Source organism: Mus musculus, chromosome 9 (genome assembly GCF_000001635.26).
Source record: "Mus musculus strain C57BL/6J chromosome 9, GRCm38.p6 C57BL/6J".
Classification (NCBI taxonomy): Eukaryota; Metazoa; Chordata; class Mammalia; order Rodentia; family Muridae; genus Mus; species Mus musculus.
In genome coordinates, this window is record NC_000075.6 from 72,516,299 (window position 1) to 72,538,087 (window position 21,789).

The 21,789-nt window shown below is 41.6% G+C and overlaps 1 protein-coding gene and 2 long non-coding RNA genes across 7 annotated transcripts in view; 2 read left to right on the top strand and 1 right to left on the bottom strand.

Moving 5' to 3' along the window:
• Gm33004 overlaps positions 1–5,908 on the top strand; it is a 32,898-nt gene extending 26,990 nt beyond the window's left edge. For 2 of the 3 annotated variants that reach the window (XR_379620.4, XR_870915.3), the window contains exons 2-3: positions 3,534–3,641; positions 5,334–5,908. This is a non-coding gene — a long non-coding RNA (predicted gene, 33004). Of the gene's footprint in view, positions 1–2,735; positions 2,799–3,533; positions 3,642–5,333 lie in introns of those variants that run through there. The other variant, XR_379619.4, reaches the window with a different exon arrangement.
• On the bottom strand, positions 1,952–15,560 carry 4930509E16Rik (RIKEN cDNA 4930509E16 gene). The gene is made up of 3 exons (NR_045735.1): positions 15,512–15,560; positions 5,903–6,003; positions 1,952–2,992 (listed from the first exon to the last, which is right to left on the bottom strand). It is a non-coding gene; the product is annotated as an RIKEN cDNA 4930509E16 gene (long non-coding RNA).
• Positions 15,561–15,870: 310 nt separating this feature from the next.
• Positions 15,871–21,789, top strand: part of Rfx7 (regulatory factor X, 7) — a 90,781-nt gene continuing 84,862 nt past the window's right edge. The window contains exons 1-2 of one of the 3 annotated variants that reach the window (XM_006511223.4): positions 15,871–16,359; positions 16,517–16,682. In XM_006511223.4, coding sequence (XP_006511286.1) covers positions 16,522–16,682 — 161 coding nt within the window. In that variant the 5' untranslated portion in view covers positions 15,871–16,359; positions 16,517–16,521. Of the gene's footprint in view, positions 16,683–21,789 lie in introns of all 3 variants that reach the window. The other 2 variants (XM_011242754.3, NM_001033536.1) reach the window with 2 other exon arrangements.

Here is a 21,789-nt window from a genome sequence, read left to right on the forward strand (position 1 = left end):
AGATCAACTTTCCCCTGCTACTTAATTCTGTGTGTTTATCATGCTTTCAGAACTTACATCTGTTCGTCATGGCTTTATCCTGACACTCTTATGTTGCAATCCTCTAAATAGGAGTTGGTCTGTTCCCTCCTTTAGTAAATAAAGTTGTATTGGAACACAAGCTTACCATTCAGGTACTAATATATCTACGACTGCTTTCACAGGTGTGGTGAAAGACCATATGGATCATAAAACTGAAATAATTTCTCTTTAGCCTGTTACTGAGGCAGATCTGTGAAATTCTAATCTAGACTTTAATTTTAATCACATTATAGTTAGACAACTACAAATTAACTGATTTTTCCACTCTCTATTGATTTTTGAATCTTGTCTTCAGTCTTTCTTGGACTCTTATTTTGTTGAAGTTTATCATATAGTAATTGTTTCAAAAGATTCTATTGTTGATAAATATCTATTAATATTTTTACCCCAAAAAGAACATTTCAGGGACTGAAGAAATGTTTCAGCATTTAAAAATCATTGCTGTTCTTCCAGACGGCCCAAGTTTGGTTCCTAGTACCCATGTCTGGTAACTCACAACTTCTTGGATCTCTAGCTCCAGGGACTCTGAGGCTCTCTTCTGACCTATGTGAGCAGCCATACATATGGTGCACTCTCCCACAGACACACAAATAAAAAGAACAAAATCAAAAACGTTTTTGAGACAGAGTTGATGTAGCTCTAGCTGCCCTAGAACTTGCTATGTAGACTAGGCTGGCCTTGAACTCACAGAATTCTCCTTGCCTTGGCCTTTTGAGTGCTGGGACTAAAGGTATGTACTACCATACCAGACAAAAATCAACCTTTTGACAGGCATGGTGGTACATACCTATATCTGAGCACTCAGGAAGATGAAAGAAGAGGATTATGAGCTCAAAGCAAACTTGGCTACACAGGAGACTGTCTCAAAGGATGAGAAGGGTAAAAGTAAAAGAAAGTCAGTTTGCTTCCCAAATAACACATCCAATACAAATAGTTACTTTCTGTAACTAAAGAGACATACCTTTTGTCCCAGCACTCAGAATATAAACATATAACTTACATACTTACGCTTTTCTTAAAATTATAAATTTATAAAATAATCTCACCCTTTCTCTCATTTATCAACTCTATGTGCTGCATCTTCTATTTGTTGAGTTTGGAGTTTCCATAAACATGTACGGTTCTTTTATTCTACTCTTTAGCTCTCTGCTTGGCTTGAAACAGGTGGGCTGGTGATTTTGGGCAATGTGACAGGCATGCTGGGAGATGTGATCTTTGTTTGTAGAGGGGCCTTCTCTCCTGGAGTCCCTTGTGACTGCTCTGTTCCTTGCCTTGCAGGATCTGTGAATGCACTTTAACTATAGGCATTACAAGCAGATGAAGGGAAAGAAGCTGGCAGTATCTTCGTCAGTCCCTCTGCTCATTACTGTAGGATCTGCTGTTCACTAAGTCCCATATTTCTTCTACCTTCTCAGTAGCCTGGAGCCTGTATTTGTGGTACAAATGTTCTAGTTTGTTTTCCTAAGGTTTGATACCATCTCCTAAAAGCATCTGCATCGGGCTGGAGAGATGGCTCAGTGGTTAAGAGCACTGACTGCTCTTCCAGAGGTCCCGAGTTCAATTCTCAGCAACCACATGGTGGCTCACAACCATCTGTAACGAGATCTGACACTCTCTTCTGGAGTGTCTGAAGACAGCTACAGTGTACTTACATATAATAAAATAAATAAATTTTTTAAAGCATCTGCATCTTTGCTGGCACCTTTTGATCACTTACCTATTAGTTACTCCACACTCCCATCTCTGTCTTTTCTGTGATTCCCTAAGTGTGTGAGGAGGGAAATGTAGTCCAGTCTTAAATCCTAATTTAACTTTTCCTACCCAGGATCTTCAGTTAAACTCTTTCAGGACATCATGAAACATCATTTATGAGTGACAACTTATGATCTTGCCATTTTTATTTCCAAATATTTTAAAAGAAACTGTATATCTCTAACATAGAAAGAAAATTTAAGCCCACCTCCTGTGATATTTCTGACAAGACTGAAAACAACAAGATAACTTTCATCAGTAGAGAGGGTTTTTAGTCTTGAGTCATCTGCCTTTCAAAAAAAATTGGGTAGTCTCTTCAGTTGTCCTTTAAAAAACTTTCTCTCTCTCTCTCTCTCTCTCCCTCCCTCTTTCTTGTATAAGTGTTTTGCTGCTTGTACACCCACGTGCCAGAAGAGGGTATCAGATGCCCTTATAGATAGTTGTGAACCACCATGTGCTTGATGGAATTTCACTCCATGTTCTTAACCACTGAGCCATCTCTCTAGCCCCCTCAGCTGTCCTTTTTAAAAGTATCCTTTCACAGGAGCAAGAGACACTGGCTACAGAACTGTGCTTTCTAGCCACTTTCTCCATCTCTAACACTAACTAGCAATCACTGACAAAGTTAACATTTTTAGAGAGAAAAATTGAGCTAACAAGTTATCCCGTTTTAGAATTCTACTGCCACCCCTGCCACATCAACACCTACCTACTGATAAGCCTGTTTAGAGTCCATTGGGAGCTCTTTAACGGTTTTTAACACTAATTAGCCAAAACCTTCTTAAAACAGGTAGAAAGAACAGGCCCTTATCGCCTACATTTTGGGAGTTTTTCAAGACCTTAATATGAATGGTTGATTTCCTTCTTCTTTAGGAACCTCAGGAGAAACACTGCCTTGGAGTTCCTTGAAGTAGTCCTTGACGTTTACCAACTGGTTATAAATGTCTTCTCTTCTGCTCTCCTTGGTATTTGTTATTTGGAGGAATTGCTGCTGTACACCTCTACACACTCTTATAATTTTCTGAGATGGGGTATTAGTCACATCTGCGTTTCTGTGACTTAAATACCATAGAAATGACTTAAGAACTTCAGAGGAATGTAGTTCAATGGTAGAGCATTTGACCAGCATGCATAATGTCCAAAATTCAATCCTTGGTTGCTAAAAAAAAAAAAAAAAAAAAAAAAAGGCATGGGTGTTGGAAGTGAAACACATATGGGAAGAAAATACTATCCTGGCTTACAGATTCATCAGGGGAGCTGCAGCAGAATGGCTTAGTCCATGGAGCATGTGGTAACTTATCACATGGCAGGGGACCAGGAGGCAGTCTGAAGCCAGAAGCAGAGCTCTATTCATGACCTACTCCAAGTAACCTAATTCTACCAGGGAAGCCCATCTCCTAAATGGTGCCAGCAGCTGAGAAACAAGCATTCAAACAAAACCTTGGGGCTGGCAAATGCTTTAGTAAGTAAAATACTGGCCACACAAGCCTGTTTAATCCCCAGCAGCCATGTATAGGTAGAAGAGAATGTACTCCACAGAGTTGCCCCCTGACCTCTGCACAGGTTGTGTGGCACACACAATCCCCTTTTTAATAGTAAATAAATAAACAATAAAACCTGAGCTATAGGGGATATGTTAGAGTCAACCAATAACAGATGGTAACTCTGAGTCTCTATGTTTTCTCCTTGGGGTACACAAGGCTACTGCTTGCCATCTAGTGCTGGGCTGTCTTGATATCTGTTGGCAGTGTTTGAATGTCCTTCCATGCTGATCAGGACTCTGGAGTCAGCTACTCAGGAGCAGTGTGGTAAGGATCTGTACTTCATCAGATTTTAAGCAGTTACACAGTAACCAGGCTGTTGTCATTTTTGTTTCCTGGCTAGTTTTTTTTTTTTTTTTTTTTTTTTGCTTCTCGGTTTCTTTGTATAAGCTCTTGTTCTATACATCAGGCTAGACTCGACCTTACTATGTAGCCCAGGTTGGCCACAAACTCATCATCCTGCCTTAACTTCTCCTGAGATCTGGGATAAAAGTATATACTATCATGTCTGAGTCCACTTTGCTTTTCACAACTCCTGTCTTTGTCTGGTCTTCTACCATTACCCTACTCTTCACCTCTCTTCTCTCCCTGCCAGAAGTAGAAAAGAAGGAAAAAAATCACAAGTATTTAGCACATACTCCCATAAAGTATTGCAATGTTACTTTCATGAATGGTTTTCATTGAATCCATAGTGTAGTTGTGCAAGGGAGTTTTTATAATTGCCACTTCTACCAACTGGGAAAGAAAGTCAAAGAGCTAAAGAACTCCTAAAGCATAGGGCTGAAGTCAGGCAGAATGTTAGCCTCTGACACCCACACAGCCCCTTTGAGCGTAGCTTCAATCCTGGCCTGTCTAGAGTGTGGATCTGTATCCACATGAGAAACTGGACATAACTGATTGTTTTCTTTGAGAACAATGAACTGGCCTGAATTACTTTAGCATAAAGGCTAAAGAGTCTCAGGACCAGATGTCAGCCTGAACAGATAAAAATCAGCTGCTGAGAAGAGCTGTACAGTCTCACAGAGAGATGAATTGTAAGTGCAAATTAACTAAATCCTCAACTCCCCGCTATTATTCAGCTATGTTATCAAGCTTTCTTCCTAGCCCATACCCTTTTCTTTATTCAATCTTTTGTTTCTTAAAATGTTTAAAATTCAGTCACTCAATTCAACAACATGGACTGTTTGGCTACTCTAGCAGTGACTACCTTTTATATTGCAGATACAGAGAATAAAAACACACTTTAAGACCATATATGATTCACAGCATTCAAAACCACAATACAGGAAGGCTAGAAACAGGAATCAAGAAATACTCCTATTCTGAGAAAGTGTCTGACATAAGGCAGTGCAAGGTATTATAGAAGACCCAGAAAAGAGATGGAAGTGTGGGTGGAGTGGGGAGTGGATGAGGAAACTGCTGAGGTACACTGTGTGATGATGTGTCTCTGTATATTCAATTGCTAATTCTGTACTGGCAGAAAGCTAAATGCTGGCAGGTTCTGGTTTTGCCATTTCTGTGGCCCATAACTAGGCTTTCTATTTTGTAAATATTTGTTATTCCTCACCTGCCTAAGGTAATCAAGAATGTATCAACAGAGAAACCCTGTCTCGAAGAAAAAAAAATGTATCAGAGATTGCCTCACTACTGGTTGGCTGTAATAAAAATCTGCAGGCCAATAACAGGACAGGAAGTTAAGGATAGAACTTCGGAGAGCAAAATTGAGACAGAGACACAGACACACACATGCTTAGAGAAGAAATGAGATGTGGGAGATTCACCCAGCTGACATGGAGGTAAACAGATGGACCAGAACTGAACAGAGAGGTAGAACTAGCCACACAGCCAGATGTAGGCTAGTTAGTCAGGTTACATTTAGAGTAGCTAAACTACCCTAGCTAAAAGGCCTAAGCTATCAAATATTAAAAAGCCTTTGTGTATTATTTATATTGTTGGCAGGTCCAAGAAAGTCCCACTATAGGAAAAACTTCAGAGAGGATGCCATTCTGAACCAATGAGAACCCTCATATGATCAAGAACGTCTTTGTATGTAGAAGACTTTATTGGAAGAAGACAAGAGTCACATCAAACCTGCTCCCGGGGACTGAGAAGGCAAACTTGTTGCTAGAGCAGCACCTGAAACTGTCTATGACCAAATACTTGACAAGAAGCAACTTACAGAAGAAAATACTGGGGCTGGAGATTAGCTTAGTCAGTAGAATGCTTTCCCAGCATGCATGAAGCCCTGGGTCCAATCCCCAGCCCCACACAAAAGCAGAAGGATCAGAAGTGCATTGCTCTGGTAGCCAGCTTAGAACAGGCGAGACCCTTTATAGGGTGGAGAGATCTATTTTGGCACATGGAGTAGCCCATCCATCTCTGTTGGGAAAATATTTTCCAACTGGCAAAAGATGTGGTACAGGCATAGTGGCAGAAACTGCTTGAGGCTGAAGCAGTAGGAGTGTGAAACTGCTTGGTCACATCTAGATGGATGAACAAATGGAGCAAAACAGATGCTGGTAACTCACCTGGCTTTCTCCTTTTCCCTGCTTTGTTCAGTCTTGGAACCCAGCCAATAGAATGGTGCCACTCACATTCTGAGTGGGTCTTCCCTGCATCACAGATATGCCTAAGAAAAATGTACCTTATTAATGATCAGGTGTTTCTTCAGTATCAGCAAAACAGCCTCTCACAGTTGCTAGTCACAACTTTTCCTTCCTGAATATAAACTGTATATGACCAAACCTGATTTTTCACTTAATTAGACACAAGCATGACATTGCCTAGTAATCCCAATGTGTGTCACTAAATAGTTCACATATATGTTAGCTCCCTTAATTCTCTCATGCCTATGAAAAAGGTGATGTTCATTATAGGAAACAGACTCTAGGAAGTGAAATAGTTTGTCCTTGACCAGATAAGTAATGCAACTAGGATTTGAATACTGTTTGCCTGTCTCCAAAGATCAAGCTATCTCAGTTACTCATACTAACTTGCAAAATAAGACCTTGAAGAGTGTGTAGCCTTCAAAACACTCTGTAATCTCTCTCTCTCCCTCTCCCCCTTCCTCTCCCTCTCTCTCCTTAAACAAGATTTATTATTACATGTAAGTAAGTACACTGTAGCTGTCTTCAGACACTCCAGGAGAGGGCATCAGATTTCATTACGGATGGTTGTGAGCCACCATGTGGTTGCAGGGAATTGAACTCAGGACCTTTGGAAGAGCAGTCGGCACTCTTAACTACTGAGCTATCTCGCCAGCCCCTGTAATCTCTCTTTACTCTCCCCACATCTAATCAAATTGAAATGACAATTAGCCAACATAGGATCCAAGTGAACTTCTCACTCCATAGTGCTTTCAGTGTATGAGGTCACCTGTGTGACTGGATCCCCAGGGCCAGACTATTGATCTCTTTTTTCTCCTTTGTGCCCTTCTTACTTCAGTGCATCTAAAAATTACTGTAATCCCATCAAGCTTCTACTATCACTAAGCAACTATTTTATCTCCCATAAGCCCTTTCAGCTTGTCCTCTCACAGTTCCTGCTTATTCTCTGGCTCTGCTGGTTACTGTTGGCTAATGGTTTCAGAAGGAGGCCCTCTTCTGTGTATCTTTCAGCTATTGGTTTTACTACCAAGTGCCTTTTCAATTACCCTTTCTCATTATCGTGGTCATATTCTATAAGAAAGGAATCAATTTGCTAGTTCATTTCTAACCTTTTTTTTGGACCAACCTCTTATACAAATTACTATGTTGAAATATAAAGTAGTATAATGTATGTGTGTGCTCAATCCCATGAACTGTTTTCTGGTAGACTCTTGTCTTGTACAGTGAACTTGAAAAGGCAGACCCCAAAAGAAAGAATAGACACTTCAGGGAAATTGAAGAGGCTTATATGTTTGTCTTACTTTAAGAGAAATATATATGGGCCCTGTAGTGATGGCACATGCCTTTAATCTCTGCACTTGGGAGGCAGAAGCAGGCAGATTATGAGTTTGAGTCCAGCCTGATCTACAGAGCAAGTTCCAGGACAGCCAGAGCTCACAAAGAAACACTGTCCTCAACCCCCCCCAAAAAAAAAAACAGAAAAGAAAGAATATGTATGTTCATGTTCTCTTGAAGGTAAGAACAGCATCTTTTTCGACACTTGAGTTTAAAGTTTTGAAGGTCCAGAATAATAATTTGTATACTGCATGTACTTGAAAGTTCCTTGAGCTGAAATAATTTGTGGCTTATTGGTTAGGTTCTCTCCAGTTCAGCCTACACCTGCACTGACTTCCTCAGTGTATGGAGGACTGACTCTTAAGGTCTTTTCATTGTAATTTTTAGAATTAGGTAAATATACTTTTACTTTACTTGCGTCTGTTCATAGTTGCGGCTTGGCCTGCATTTCTGAAGTGTTGGATTACTACTTGGGACCTTTTTGGCCACAAGTAAAAGTAAACTCTTCCTTTAAGATTCTGACAGTTGATATTATATTGAACCTTCCTTCATATAATTTCAGGTCAACATGAACATGTATGCTCTACCAAACTGGCAATGTTTTCTAAGTGAAATCCAAGTAGTATTTGACATTCATTTTAATACCTTTCATTTGAACAGCTAAGTACATTATGTGAACTTTAGCCCATTAATCCTTAAAGGTAAGTAAACTTGAAAATAGTGATTGCATAGATAGGGTCTCATAGCCAGATAGCACTAATAGCCTTATTCAGTATTTGAACAAGTCAGCTACCTTGCCCTTAACAGACCATTGTTTTAATTGAAGAATAAAATGTGTGTGTTCTAACAGAACTCACATTTTCACACTAGACTTCTTAATATAAAAGACATTTAGGACATCTGTCCAAATTTGCCCCTGTTCACTTAGCCTTAAACTCTACAAGTTGTCTCTTCTATAATCTTGTTTCATATTTTATTTTCTTCTTCCCACTTCCCACTTCCCACTCCCCACATTTCCCCTCTCTTAATACAAAGAAAGGTAAGACTGTGTATTATATTACAGCAGTGGAATTTAACATGGCACTCTCTGAGACTTCATGAAATTTGAAAGACAACCCAAGACATACTCATCAGTTTCTAAAATATCAAAAATTGGGCAAGGAAGGGATAAAGTGTACAGGAGGCCTTCTTTCCTGGCTCTTCTAGATGACATGGAGGGGCTCATCATGTTCTCCTTTAAGCTCCTGGAGGGAAACAGTGGGGTGAAGAAAGCAGAGGAAAGGGAAAGAGGATGTGTATATGTGTAAGGTGAAAAGAAAAAGAATGGGATAGAACTTTCATCATTTCTGTGCTAAGCTACCATTGTTTATGGCACTTAATATTTATCAATGATGAAACCAATTTTGGGCCTTATCATCTTTTGACAGAACAATCATAATTAGTAATAAAACACTGTTTTGTAACATAGACTGGCAAGAGTCTTCATAGGAGACTGAATTTAAAAGTTATGCCTTTAAGAAGTCAAAGTTTGGAGCTGAGATGAAAGGATGGACCATGTAGAGACTGCCATATCCAGGGATCCACCCCATAATCAGCATCCAAACGCTGACACCATTGCATATACTAGCAAGATTTTATCGAAAGGACCCAGATGTAGCTGTCTCTTGTGAGACTATGCCGGGGCCTAGCAAACACAGAAGTGGATGCTCACAGTCAGCTAATGGATGGATCACAGGGCTCCCAATGGAGGAGCTAGAGAAAGTACCCAAGGAGCTAAAGGGATCTGCAACCTTATAGGTGGAACAACATTATGAACTAACCAGTACCCTGGAGCTCTTGACTCTAGCTGCATATGTATCAAAAGATGGCCTAGTCGGCCATCACTGGAAAGAGAGGCCCATTGGACTTGCAAACTTTATATGCCCCAGTACAGGGGAACGCCAGGGCCAAAAAGGGGGAGTGGGTGGGTAGGGGAGTGGGGGTGGGTGGGTATGGGGGACTTTTGGTATAGCATTGGAAATGTAAATGAGCTAAATACCTAATAAAAAATGGAAAAAAAAAAAAAAGAAGTCTGAAACATCGCAGCCAACCATTGGACTGAGCACAGGACCCCAATGGAAGAGTTAGGGGAAGGACTGAAGGAGCTGAAGGGGCCTTATCAGGCATCAATGGGAGGGGAGGGAGGCCCTTGGTTCTGTGAAGGCTCTATGTCCCAGTATAGAGGAATGCTAGGGCAGTGAGGTGGGAGTGGGTAGGTGCGTGGGGGAGCACTCTCATAGTAGCAGGGAGATGCAGAGGGGAAACCAGGAAAGGGTATAACATTTGAAATGTAAATAAATAAAATATCCAATTAAAAAATAAAACTAGTAAAAAAAATCTGAAACAAACAAACAAACAAAACCACATAGTCAAGTCACCTAAAAAGCAAACACCAGAGAGTCCCCACCACCTTTCCCCTCTCTTATATCCTGTTAAGGATCTGGCCAAAGATCACCCAGAACTTTGTATTATTCTTTCATCACATTGTTCTTCCAATGATCATCTTCCCCCAGTGTCTTAGTCAGGGTTGCTATTGCTGTAATAAAACACCATGACCAAAAGCAAGCTGGGGAGGAAAGGGTTTACTTGGGTTACGCCAGGCCAGGAACCTGGAAGCTGAAGCTAAGGCAGAGGCCACAAAGGGAAGTTGCATATTGGTCCTTGTCATGGTTTGTTCAGCCTGCCTTCTTTTTTTTTTTTCAGCCTGCCTTCTTTTTTTTTTTTTTTTTTTTTTGGGTTTTTGAGACAGGGTTTCTCTGTGTAGCCCTGGCTGTCCTGGAACTCACTCTATAAACCAGGCTGTCCTGGAACTCAGATATCTGCCTGCCTCTGCCTCCCAAGTGCTGGGATTAAAGGCGTGCATCACCACGCCCAGCTCAGCCTGCCTTCTTATAGCACCCAGGATCACCAGCTCAAGGGGGTACTACTACCCACAATGGATTGGCCCTTCCCACATCAATCACTAGATAATAAAATGCCTTATAGACTTGCCTACAGATAGTTCTTATGGAAGCCTTTTTTTCATTTGAGGTTCCTTCCTCTCAGATGACTATAGCTTGTCATGTCGAGTTGATATAAACTAACCAGCATAGTTGACCCCTTGTGAATTTGACTTACAAACACTTCACTGTTAAACCACAACCTTTTCTTTCTTGTTTATCCCAACAATTGTTCATTATCAACATCGCAATATAAAGCACTTTCTTTTTTGTTTGTTTGCTTTTGTTTTTTTCAAGACAGGGTTTCTCTGTGTAGCTCTGGCTGTCCTGCAACTCACTCTGTGGACCAGGCTGGCCTCGAACTCACAGAGAACCACCTGTCTCTGCCTGAGTGCTGAGGCTAAAGGTGTGCGCCACCACCACAGGCTAATAGTAAAACATCTGAAACCGAAAAAGTTTTACAAGTGTTACAAATTTAAACACTTTTAAAATTCAATTTCTTTTAAAATTCAAAAGCTCTCAACTATGGGCTCCTATAAAATAAAAGAATAAGTTAGATGCTTTCTTATCTCAAGAGGAAAGAACCAGGGCACAGTCACAATCAAAGCAAAGTAAAACTGGACTCCAACTGTGTAAATAACCCAATGTCCAACATCTGGGATTTACTAATGATCTTCTGAGCATCTCCACAGGGTCAGCATCACTTCTCTACCCTCACACACAGCTTGTCTTCTAGGCTTTGACCAGCTCCACTCCACTGCTGCTGCTGTTCTTGGTGGCCATCTCATAGTACTGACATCTGCAAAGTTCTGGGGTCTCTTGCAGTAATTGGAAGCACTTTCACCAATAGCCTTTCCAGGGCTCTTTTCTGGGACCCCGGCCCTGCCACACAGTACCAAGACTCAGCTGTTCTTTAGACCTTCATGTGTTTAAAACCAGCCTAACCTGGGTGACCAATTTCAGATGCCAGCACAAGGTACAACCTTGGCCACCTCTGAAAGACAGCTTCTGTGTGCTGACCATGAGGAATCCCTTCCCCAGAAGCCTTCACCTCAGCAATGCTGGTTTCTCCTCTTCTTCCTCCTTCTCCTTCAAGATTTATTTATTTAAGTGTGAGCGCTCTAGGTGCATGTACAGCTGCTGGAAAGATGGCTCAGTGGTTAAAAGATGGTCTCTTCTTAATCACAGTAGATACTTCGGCCCCAGTTGCCCAGCATCATTGTCTCAAAAAACTCCACAGGTTCTACTTTAGCGGCTCTGCTCTCTTGTTAGAGCTGATTTTTTTCATTCCCAGCTGATCAGACACCACAGACTCTTCATACAAATGACCTGATAGAGCATTTTCTTCCCTATGAAGCTTCACAAGCCAGGACTTCATTATCTGCACTGCTCTCAACATTCAGATACTCAAAAAGTCCTACAGAACAGCTCACTGAACTCTCAACACTCAATGACTTTTTAGCCCAAAGTTACAAACTCTTTTCACAAAATCCCCGCCAAAACAACATGGTCAGGCCTGTCACAGCAATATCCCATGACCCTGGTACCAGCTGCTTAGCGTTATGATGATGATGATGATCATGATAATGAAACATCCTGACCAAAAGGAAGTTGGAAGGAAAGAGTTTTATTTGGCTTACACTTTCTACATTGTAGTCTACCACTGAAGGAAGTCAGAGTAGGGACCTGGAAGCAGAAGCTGAGGCAGAGGCCACAGAGGACGTTGCTTACTAGCGTGTTCTTCATGGCTTACTCAGTATGATTTGATGTTCTTGTTGTTTGTTTTTTGAGACAGGGTATCTCTGTGTTGCCTGGGATGTCCTGGAACTTGCTCTGTAAACCAGACTGGCCTCAAACTCACAGAGATCCACCTGCCTCTGCCTCTCAAGTGCTGGGGTTCAAGCTTTGTATCACCACCACCACCTGGCTCAGCCAGCTTTCTTATAAAATTGAGGATCATCAGCCCAGGGGTGTCACCACCCACAATGGGCTGGACCCGCTCCAATAAAGCACTAATTAAGAGAATGCAGCACAGGCTGGCCTACAGCCCAGTCTTCTAGAGGCATTTTCTCAGTTGAGATTCCCTCTTCTCAGATGACTATAGTTGATTCAAGTCAACATAAAGCTAGGCAGCACACCCAGGTTCTGTCTCCTATTCTTTTCAAGGATACCCAACTCAAAGGCCAGCCAAGAGGCCTTCTCTAGATCTAACTTTCACAGACCGATCTCTCTAATCTATCTCTACCATTAATAGACATTGTGGTGATTTAAACAAGACTATCCCCCTATAGGCTATAGTGTTTGAGGATTTAATCCTTAGTTGGTGAAACTGTTTGGGAAGTATTAGAACCTGTGACTTTGTTGGAAGAGGAGTGCCACACAGTGTGCCTCTCTGCCCTGTACTACAATTTGAGATATGAGTTCTCACCCATTCCTACTGCCATGCCTTCTCTCTGCCATCATGAACTCTAACCCTCTGAAATTATAAGCCCAATTAAATGTTTATTTTATGTTACCTTGGTCATAGTGTCTCATCATAGCAACAGAAAAGAAACAAAGATGAATACATTTTGGAATTCGTCTCAAATACTTCAATGTTAATCTTGCTCTACTTCACAAAATATAAACTACTTTGAGTTGGGTCTATGCCTTATTTATATTTTCTGCACCCAGTAATATTATGTGGTATTAATTTTCCTCATACTTTGTAAATTATGTGAGTTTTATCTCACTAATCCCTAGAGATAAATGTATAATGTATCATAATTCATACATACATGCATATATACATATATTATATGTAGTGTAAATATCTGGAAAGCTTTATAAGGGAAATGAAGTTTTCATACATAAGATTAATAGAAAGGGGGCTGGAGAGATGACTTAGTGGTTGAGAGCAGTGTCTGTTCTTCCAGAGGACCTGGGTTCAATTCCCAGAACCCACATGGAAGCTTACAACTGTCTGTAACTCCAGTTCCAGGGCACCTGACACCCTCACACAGACATACATGCAGGCAAAACACCCCAATGCACATAAAATAAAATAAGTAAAACTTTAAAAGAAAATACTAGAAAAAAGTTAATAACTGAATTTAAATGTTATTTACTAAACACCTACGAGCCATGAATTACGTCCCAGGACTGCTACCACACATTACTCTGCTTCAGAGGTATCCACAGCCACTTTGTCAATTCTCTTGTTAGACCACTGCAGTGGGTTACAAATCACTCTCCATGCTGTCTCTGACTGTAAAACCAGAGTTTTCCTTCCCAGCTCAATTGGCATTCCTCAGACTGTTTTTTTCCCCATTGTCATACACACCCTCGAGGGGAAGTTTACACTTTCCGTGACTGGGATCTGCTCATAACCAATGCTATCTTAAAAATTCATATTCACTAAAATGTTTTCTATTCACTCCCATGGGGGTGAACTGAAACTGAGAAAATGAGCCACCATGATTCTAAGTTGGCCTTTACTCTCTGGGTTTGCCCTGAATCCCTACCCAAGGTTTAAGGTAACTTTACCACTTTTTTTTTTTTCAAGTTTCTTTAAAGCATAGTTTATTTAAATTCAGTCTCCTATGAAAACTGTAACAAAGCCCAAATTTACCTCTCAGATGTTAAGTGTGAGCAATGATCTTTCTTTTCCTGAAAGGGTGTCTCATTCTGGCAAGAGGATGTCTTCAGTCTGTCGCTATATGAAAACCCTCTCATGGCTGGTTGAACCTAATGCTTCCAGATGTCTGCTCCAACTGCCATGCTGCCAGTCCCCAAGGCCCTAAGTCGCCGTAAACGCACTCTGTTCAGAATCGCCGCTAGAGGGCAAATCGGGGCTGTAACTCTGCTGAGCCCTCTAGCGGTGACTGTGGGATGCGTGGCTCTTTATGGAACCTATTAAAAACTGAAAAGTTGCACTCGGGAAGCCAGCCTGTGTGACACCGGTAGTGAAGTTATTTTAAAGACATCTCGGTTCTCAACTTCCTTTTCTTAAGGTCTTTAGCAGGTCCTAGTTACCTTTCTTTGTTGATTCTCCCCCTCCCCCCCCTCCCCGAATGTGGCAATGTGAGGCCATCACTCTTCGGGTTTAAAAAAAAAAAATTAGAAAAAGGGGTCTGGGCCACTTTTCCCATTGTCTTTTTATATCATCTTCCCCGTGAATACAGAATTATAAATATGCATTCTGGAACACAGTCTGGATCCTCAGGAGGAAACTGTATTTTGCAAGGGTGTCCTTGCCTCCACCCATCCAGGTGCAAACATTCAGAGTATGGGCTTCCAGTCTGTATGAACCAGGCCTGAGGCCACATGGACAAAGCAAGAGAGTTTCAGGCCAAGGCAGGGAACAGAGCACTCAAAAGACCACGCAATCCAAGCCAATCAGATTCACCACCCACTAGAAGTCTGAAAGGTGGCAGGGCCTCCTAGCTCAAAGTCCATCCAGGAAAGTGGCCAGAAAATCTGACAGGGCCAAGTCTGATAGAAACACTGTCAGAGAAGTTACGGGCTGGGAGGCTCATTACAGCCACAGGCACTGAGAAAGGTCAGTGCGAGCTGTGCAGCTGTTCCATCTGGTGCCAGAGGCTTTGGCTGCTGTCTTCTACACCCAGGCGCTTAGCCTTCCTGACCAGCCCCACCTAGAAAAGCTAATTCTTCTGCTCTTCTAAGAGGAATGATTTGTTGGAGGCAGGGAGTCTCACTCTCAGCCAGCAAAGCTGTCTATGAATGGGAAGGGGGCGAAATGGTGGGCAGTCTCTGGCTGGGGTGAGTTTAGATGGCTGCGAAGGAAGAGCTCTTGGCTGAAGCTCGCGCCTCCATGTTGTATTACATGTGTTCCTTTTGAGAAACAGGAGGGGCCTTGGCTGCCAGGGACCCTGACAAGCCGCGACTTGAGCTGTGTGTCTCCGAGCCTGGGCTGAATTGGGAGTGTAGAGCAGGGAGGGCACTCCTGGCATAGGGGGTGGGGTGGGGAACAGCATGGGCAAAGGCACCAAGGAAGAATGAATCTGCTGCGCGCTGAGGATGGCATGGAGACTTCACTGATTGGAGCTGGGAGTTCTTGCAGGGGGGATGGAGGCGGCTGTGATTGGACGGCTAAAGTGGGGCCAGATTTGGAGGGCTTTGAATGCCCGACCGAGGAGCACTTCCACCAGCTTGCCACTTGCCATTTTCCGACCAGACCGAGTAGGCTCGCTGCGCTAGCTCGTCGAAAAGCTCTCACCTGCTCCAGCTCAGTCCGGTGGCTGAGAGAGGAAGCAGTCCTGACTAGTAGAGGGGAAACGCTCGCGAGCGTGTAGTGGGGGCGGGAGGGCGTGTAGATTCGTTTCACCTTACACACTAGGAAGCGATCAATTCTCCCTTCCACGCCGCACGGTGGCACAGGTCCACTCCCTGCCGCCGTCACGCGAGCCCGCTCCCCGCCCCCAACACGCCCCCCCAACCCCCTCGGCCGCCGCAGCCACCCGACCGCTCCCTCGGGGCCCCCGCCGCGGCTTCCTGGGCCCGCGGCCCGTAGCCGCTCCGCTCCGCCCCGCGCGCTCCGCGCCCCCCTGCGGCCCCCGCGCCGCGCCCGCACACGCGCGTCCACGCCCCCCGGCCGCGCGGTAGGTGTTGTGCCGTCTGCGCCGGGCCGCAGTGCGGCTGCGCGCGCTGGGCTGCTCCGGGCTGGCAGGGCAGCAGTGGCCGCGGCGGCGGCGGGGCCGGGAGCGAGCGAGGGAGCGAGCGGCGTGGGGGAGCTCGGAGGCGCCAGGCCCCCGGGGGAGGGCGGCCGGGGAGGCAGGCCCCCCGAGAGACCCGTCGGGTTGGATTTTGGGGCCGAGGGGGCGCCCGACCACGGACCTCGTTCTTCAGACGCCCCCCAGCCCCGGCCGCTGACGGGGGGCTGAGGGGCGCCGCCATGCCTCTGCCGCGGTGACGCGCGGGGCCGTAAGGAGAACCGGGAGAGGAACCGTGACGAGAACCGCGAGGAGAACCGGGAGAGGAACCGTGACGAGAGCCGCGAGGAGCCGCGCGGTCTCCCCGGGGATGTCCCTCAGGCGGCCGGAGAAAGCGACTCACTCGAGCCCTGGGGTATAGGCCTAGCTTATCCAGCTTCCTTCCTTCCTCCTCTTCCTCCCCCTCCTCCTCCTCTTCCTCCCCTCCCCCTCCTCCTCCCCTCGTCGTCCTCCCCTCCGCGTCTCTTCCCTCACCCTTCCCCGCGCCCCCATCTTCCCTCCCTCCCCTCCAGCAGCGATGGCAGAGGAACAACAACAGCCGCCACCACAGCAGCTCGATGCCCCTCAGCAGCTTCCCCTCAGCGCCCCCAACCCCGGGGTGGCTCTGCCAGCCCTTGTGCCCGGGCTGCCAGGGACAGAGGCCAACGCTCTGCAACACAAGATCAAGAACTCCATCTGGTAAGAGGATCCTCCATCGCTGGGGTAGAACAGCCTAGGCACATTGCTGCTGCAAAGGGGATGGGGGGCGGCGGCGGCATCCGAAGGGGAGGCTAATGCATTCATTGAAGGTGGGTTTCCAGAGCCGGGTGCATGGCTGTGCCACCTCTGGACGGGGGAAGGTTGCACCCACCCCTGGTCTCCTTAGACACACACACACACACACACACACACACACACACACACACACACACACCATGCTTCCCTCTTCTCAATTGTAAGCAGATAAACAAGTTATTTGTGCATTTTTCCATATACAGTAAGGGAAATATGGGTCAAGATTAAGTCATTGCATGATAGTGGCATGAATTGGAAACTTGTAATGTAAAAAATGTGTTGACTCCTTTTGTAGTCATAGGAGGAGCAAGAAGTGTATTGTGAATTTTGACCAAACAAGACATTGCATTAATATGCAGCACAAAAACCTAACATGTCTTTTTCATTCAATTGGATTAGCTGCTTTTTCTGGATGGTTTTGCCTCCTTTATTCTCGCACTTAATTTCCCTTCTAGGGAATTTATTCTTTGTATTGACTGTAAAGGAAATGCTTCTTTTGCACAAAGTATTTTATTTTAACGTAGAAATTTACAAGGTAAAGTGAAATTTTTTTAAATGTAAAAAAGCTCTTGCTATTTTGTGTAATTATTAAAAAGAGTCTAGATGGAACACTAGTCCTGTATTTTCTTGTATGGGAATTTGGGATATTTCAATGCTAATTGAACTCTTAGAGACTGATAACAATATTAATATATATACACAGAGTCAAGTCCATCTTCTATCAGAACCATTGCAAGTGTTCTTTAAATGTGAACTTGGCTTGTTTTGTAGGATTCTTTATTAACTGACCTTTTTTTAAAGCATAGCACTATTTTTAAAATGGAAAGGAATATATGGAATTTGGTCTAAGATTGCTTTTAATAGCAATTTTAAAATAGAATTAAGTATGATGTGAAAAAAATAGCCTTGATTTCTTTTGAGCATGAATCTAGCAGGTTCACCATTGACTATGACTACTAAAATAACAAAACTTGCAATTTGAAAACAAATGTATCATAAAGCAACTGGCATTGAATGTATAGCATTTGAACATTTCAAGACAGTGGCCAATTTTAAATACAAAATTAAAAGTTGTTATATAGTAATTTTCATTGTTTTCTTAGCATGCTTCCATGTCATGATGCTAATAGGAAGTGGGTCAGTGCAGGCTTTTCTAGTTAATACTGTACAGTTGACAGTTGAATGTCTTGGTTTTATTTTTAATTTTAATATGAAACGATTATTTTAAAAGGATTTTTTTAAGGCTTTGACAATAGTTATGTGGCAACTTCAGTAAGTCAGATATGTGAGATAATTTTATGCACTCGTGTGTGTGTGTGTGTGTGTGTGTGTGTGTGTTGTGTTTATGGAGATGGGGAGACGAGCAATACTTTCATTCAATGCATACCTTTTTCCTGTTTTAAAATCTGTAATTTAAAGATATAATTAATTTTGTGCTTACTGTGTTGGGTTCCACAAAGCCAGATGTTTTGTTTATCTCTGCATAATGTAACTTAGGGTCCCTGACATCATCATTGAATTGAAGTAAGCAGTTCACTCTTTTTAACACTCAAATGAGGGACATCTCAGTTCCAGGACCCAAATCTTTTAAGAAAGGTAAATCTTAACGGTTGAATTAGTAAGTCTGTTTTATTGTGAAAACAATAAAAGAGAAGAAATTTTACTGTATAATTTCACAGAAAGAGTAGTTATATAGAATACCAAGGATAATGTTTGCATAATGATGATTGTGGAGTGCCTTTTTACTTATTTATTTTTATGAACTCATCATTTAATTCCTTCAGTGGTAATGGTATTTACACATCTGTGACAACTTAAATGTGCAGACTTGCACATGAAAAAAATCCTGAAGTAGAGAGAGTGGAGCTCAGTGCAAATACACACCTTCATATCAAAATGTGCTGCTCTCTGCCTTCAGATTGTACTGACATACTAGCATTTCATTTCCAACTTTAGTAATTCTGTTTGCAGAAATTATTTTTTTCTTTTATATTTAAAACTTTAGAATAAACAACCATAGTGGATAATAAACATTAGTGGCCATATTTAATATAGACTTGTAACTCCTCCACAAGAACGGATTCATATTATTCATCAAGTAACTACATAAAAAGTGAAAGTTCCATTGCTACTTTTTTTTTTTTTTTTTTTTACTATGTAACCCTGGCAGGCCTCAGACTCAGAAGTCCTGTCTGCCTTTTTGCTTTCCAAGTTCAGAATTTAAGGGCATATACCACCATTTCAAAAGTAGTATTTTTAAAAAACACAAAACTGGTTTTAATAGATATAACTACAATTCTGCACGTACTATGTTTCGTATTTTTTAAGGTAATACTTTCCCACTTTAAAAAAAAAAATCAACTGGTAATGTTTTGAAAGATTGTCAGTTTTGTATTGCTTTTGTGTTATCCTTCAGTATCATTGATTATTAAGAGTTAAAATGAGATTCAAAAGAAATGTGGCATTTAAAAATTCTCAACTGGATTTTGCATTTAGGGTGATCATAGAGTCTAAATTCCTGGGCCTGCAGATCACAAACAAGTCTGTACTTGTCCTCCTGCTCTACAATTGTAAATATAGTATGTGATGTAGGCCTCTAGCTGGACAACGAGTTATTTATTATCTTGGCTCACACTTAATTTATTCCATTTATTAAACGCTATCTGATAAAAGTATTTCATTGCAATTTTGAGCATTAAATAAATCGCTAAAAAAATGAATGAGTATTCAACACTAAATCTCATAGTACTTAATGAGATTAAAACAATTTCTCAAGACCTGGAAATAATATTAAAGAAATTCTAGAAAATACACGACTGACTTGATAGTGTTATGTTTGTATTTATGTGTTCGTGAATATCTTCTAATTAAGCCTAGGTTAACAAAGCTCTCTGCCTACTGTCTGTGTGTTTCTCGACCTTACTTCTTCCTGTTCCAGAGACAGAGTCTGAATTACTTGCATGTCTCACTTGAAAGGATTTTTATTTGTAGAGGTGATTTAATTCTATGAGAATGTTATTTATATTTTATAAATAATATAAATTGAAGATTTTTTTCCTAAACGGGAGAAAGGAAGAGAATATTAAAATAGTAGAAACATAGTTTTTTTGTTTATTTGTTTGGTTTTTTTTTTTTTTTGGTTTTTTTTTTTAGCAAGTTTTGATCTGTGACTCTGGCTGACTTGGATTCATAATCTTCCTGCCTCAGCCTCTCAAACCCTCGGAATTGTGTTCCATGATACCTGGTTACCTCAATCAATCAATCTCTCGCTCGCTCGCGCTCTCTCTCTCTTTTCTTTTCTTCTCTTTTCTTTTCTTTTTTTTTTTGTTTTTTTTAAGAAGACTTTTTCCCTTCTCAGTAACTTCATGATTGAAAAAAAATTATATGTGTGTGTATGCAAATTTCTATTTAGTTTAAGTAACAAAAAGTTTTACCACCCACCTCCATTTGTTTTTTGAGACAGGGTCCCTCTAATGTAGTTCTGGCTGTATTAGAGCTTGCTATGTAGATCAGGCTGGATTTGAACTCACAGAGATCCTCCTGTCTCTGCCTGTCTAGTGCTAGGATTAAAGGCATGTACCACCACACTTGGCTCCTTTTCTTTTAAAGATGTTTTACTTGAAACCATTATAGAATTGAAACTTTAAAAAAAAAAGAATACAAAACTATATATAAGATCTCTTCTGTCTTCTTGTATGTAGTGGTTACACCTTTAATCCCAGCACTTGGGACACTGAAGATGAATCCCTGTGATTTCAAGGCCAACCTGAGCTACAAAGAGACCCTGTCTCCAAAAAAAAAAAAAGAAAGAAAGAAAGAAAGAAAGAAAGAAAGAAAAAGAAAAAAATGTAGCTCAGGGGTAGAGCACTTATTTAGCTTGTATAAGGCTCTAGGTTATCCCCAGATACTTGGTACCCCATTAAAAGGAAGGAAGGTCTGAAAGAAGAAATGTACATGGGTGGGAGTGGCTCATATTTGCTATTTGATTGTAATCTAGATAATAAACTTTTACCTAAAAAAAGTAAAAAAGAAGCCCTAATACTTAATTATAGAAAATATTATAATGTAATACACAGAAAATTTCAATTCTAATGGCATTACTTTCAGGTAAGACCTTGTGTCTTTAAACAGTAAGACGTTCATTATTCTACCCCTTTTGTGTTAAGAAACTGAATGACTGGGAAGCTGTGGAGTTTGTAATTCATTAGCCAGCCAGGGGGCAGTGTCAGAGGGTCAAGAGTTCCTTGTCCTCATTGATTTCTGACCTGGTATATTTTATATTTGGGATTATAATCTAAGAATTGTTTTGGATATGTTCTAGATTATTATTTATACTCAATTTTGTTTTGTTGTCTTATTGTTATGGCAATAAATACCTCAATAGTAAATGATTAATCTCATTTCCAAGTTAGTACAATGAGTAGAGTACAATACTCTATAACATTTACATAATAATATCATTTTAGTCTTGTTTTCTGTCTTCTGCCATAGAACTCAGTAGTTCAGTTTTGTTGTTGAGCCATGTGGTTTATTAGTGCTATAAGAAATAATTGTAATTCATCCAAATGTAGTGGAAAACATGTCTTGTTAAATAGCTCATATCTTTGGGGGTTTTTTTTGTTTGTTTGTTTTTTGGTTTTTTTTTTTTTTTTTTTTTTTTTTTTTTTTTGGTCTAGCATATATTTTAGTTTAGTTGGTTAAATGCCACCTATCCTGAAATCAGGTAGTCTTCTATAGTCAGCACAGAAAAGACTTGGTTTGCTTTTGCTTGGTGTACTGAGGCCAGATGTAATGTTTATATCCCAGTTAGTACTAAGTGGCTCTGATTCCAGAAAGAAATTGTCTTCCGTGTCATCCAAAAATGTAAATTAAGCAATTTCAAGCCTGTCAAATTTCTGGTTCTATTTAGCTTAACTAATGATATATGTATGTGTTTAAATAATTGGTCAGTTAGTTCTCCCACCTGGAAGATGTCTTGAATGCTGGTATTTGAAAACTGATTTGGCTTCTG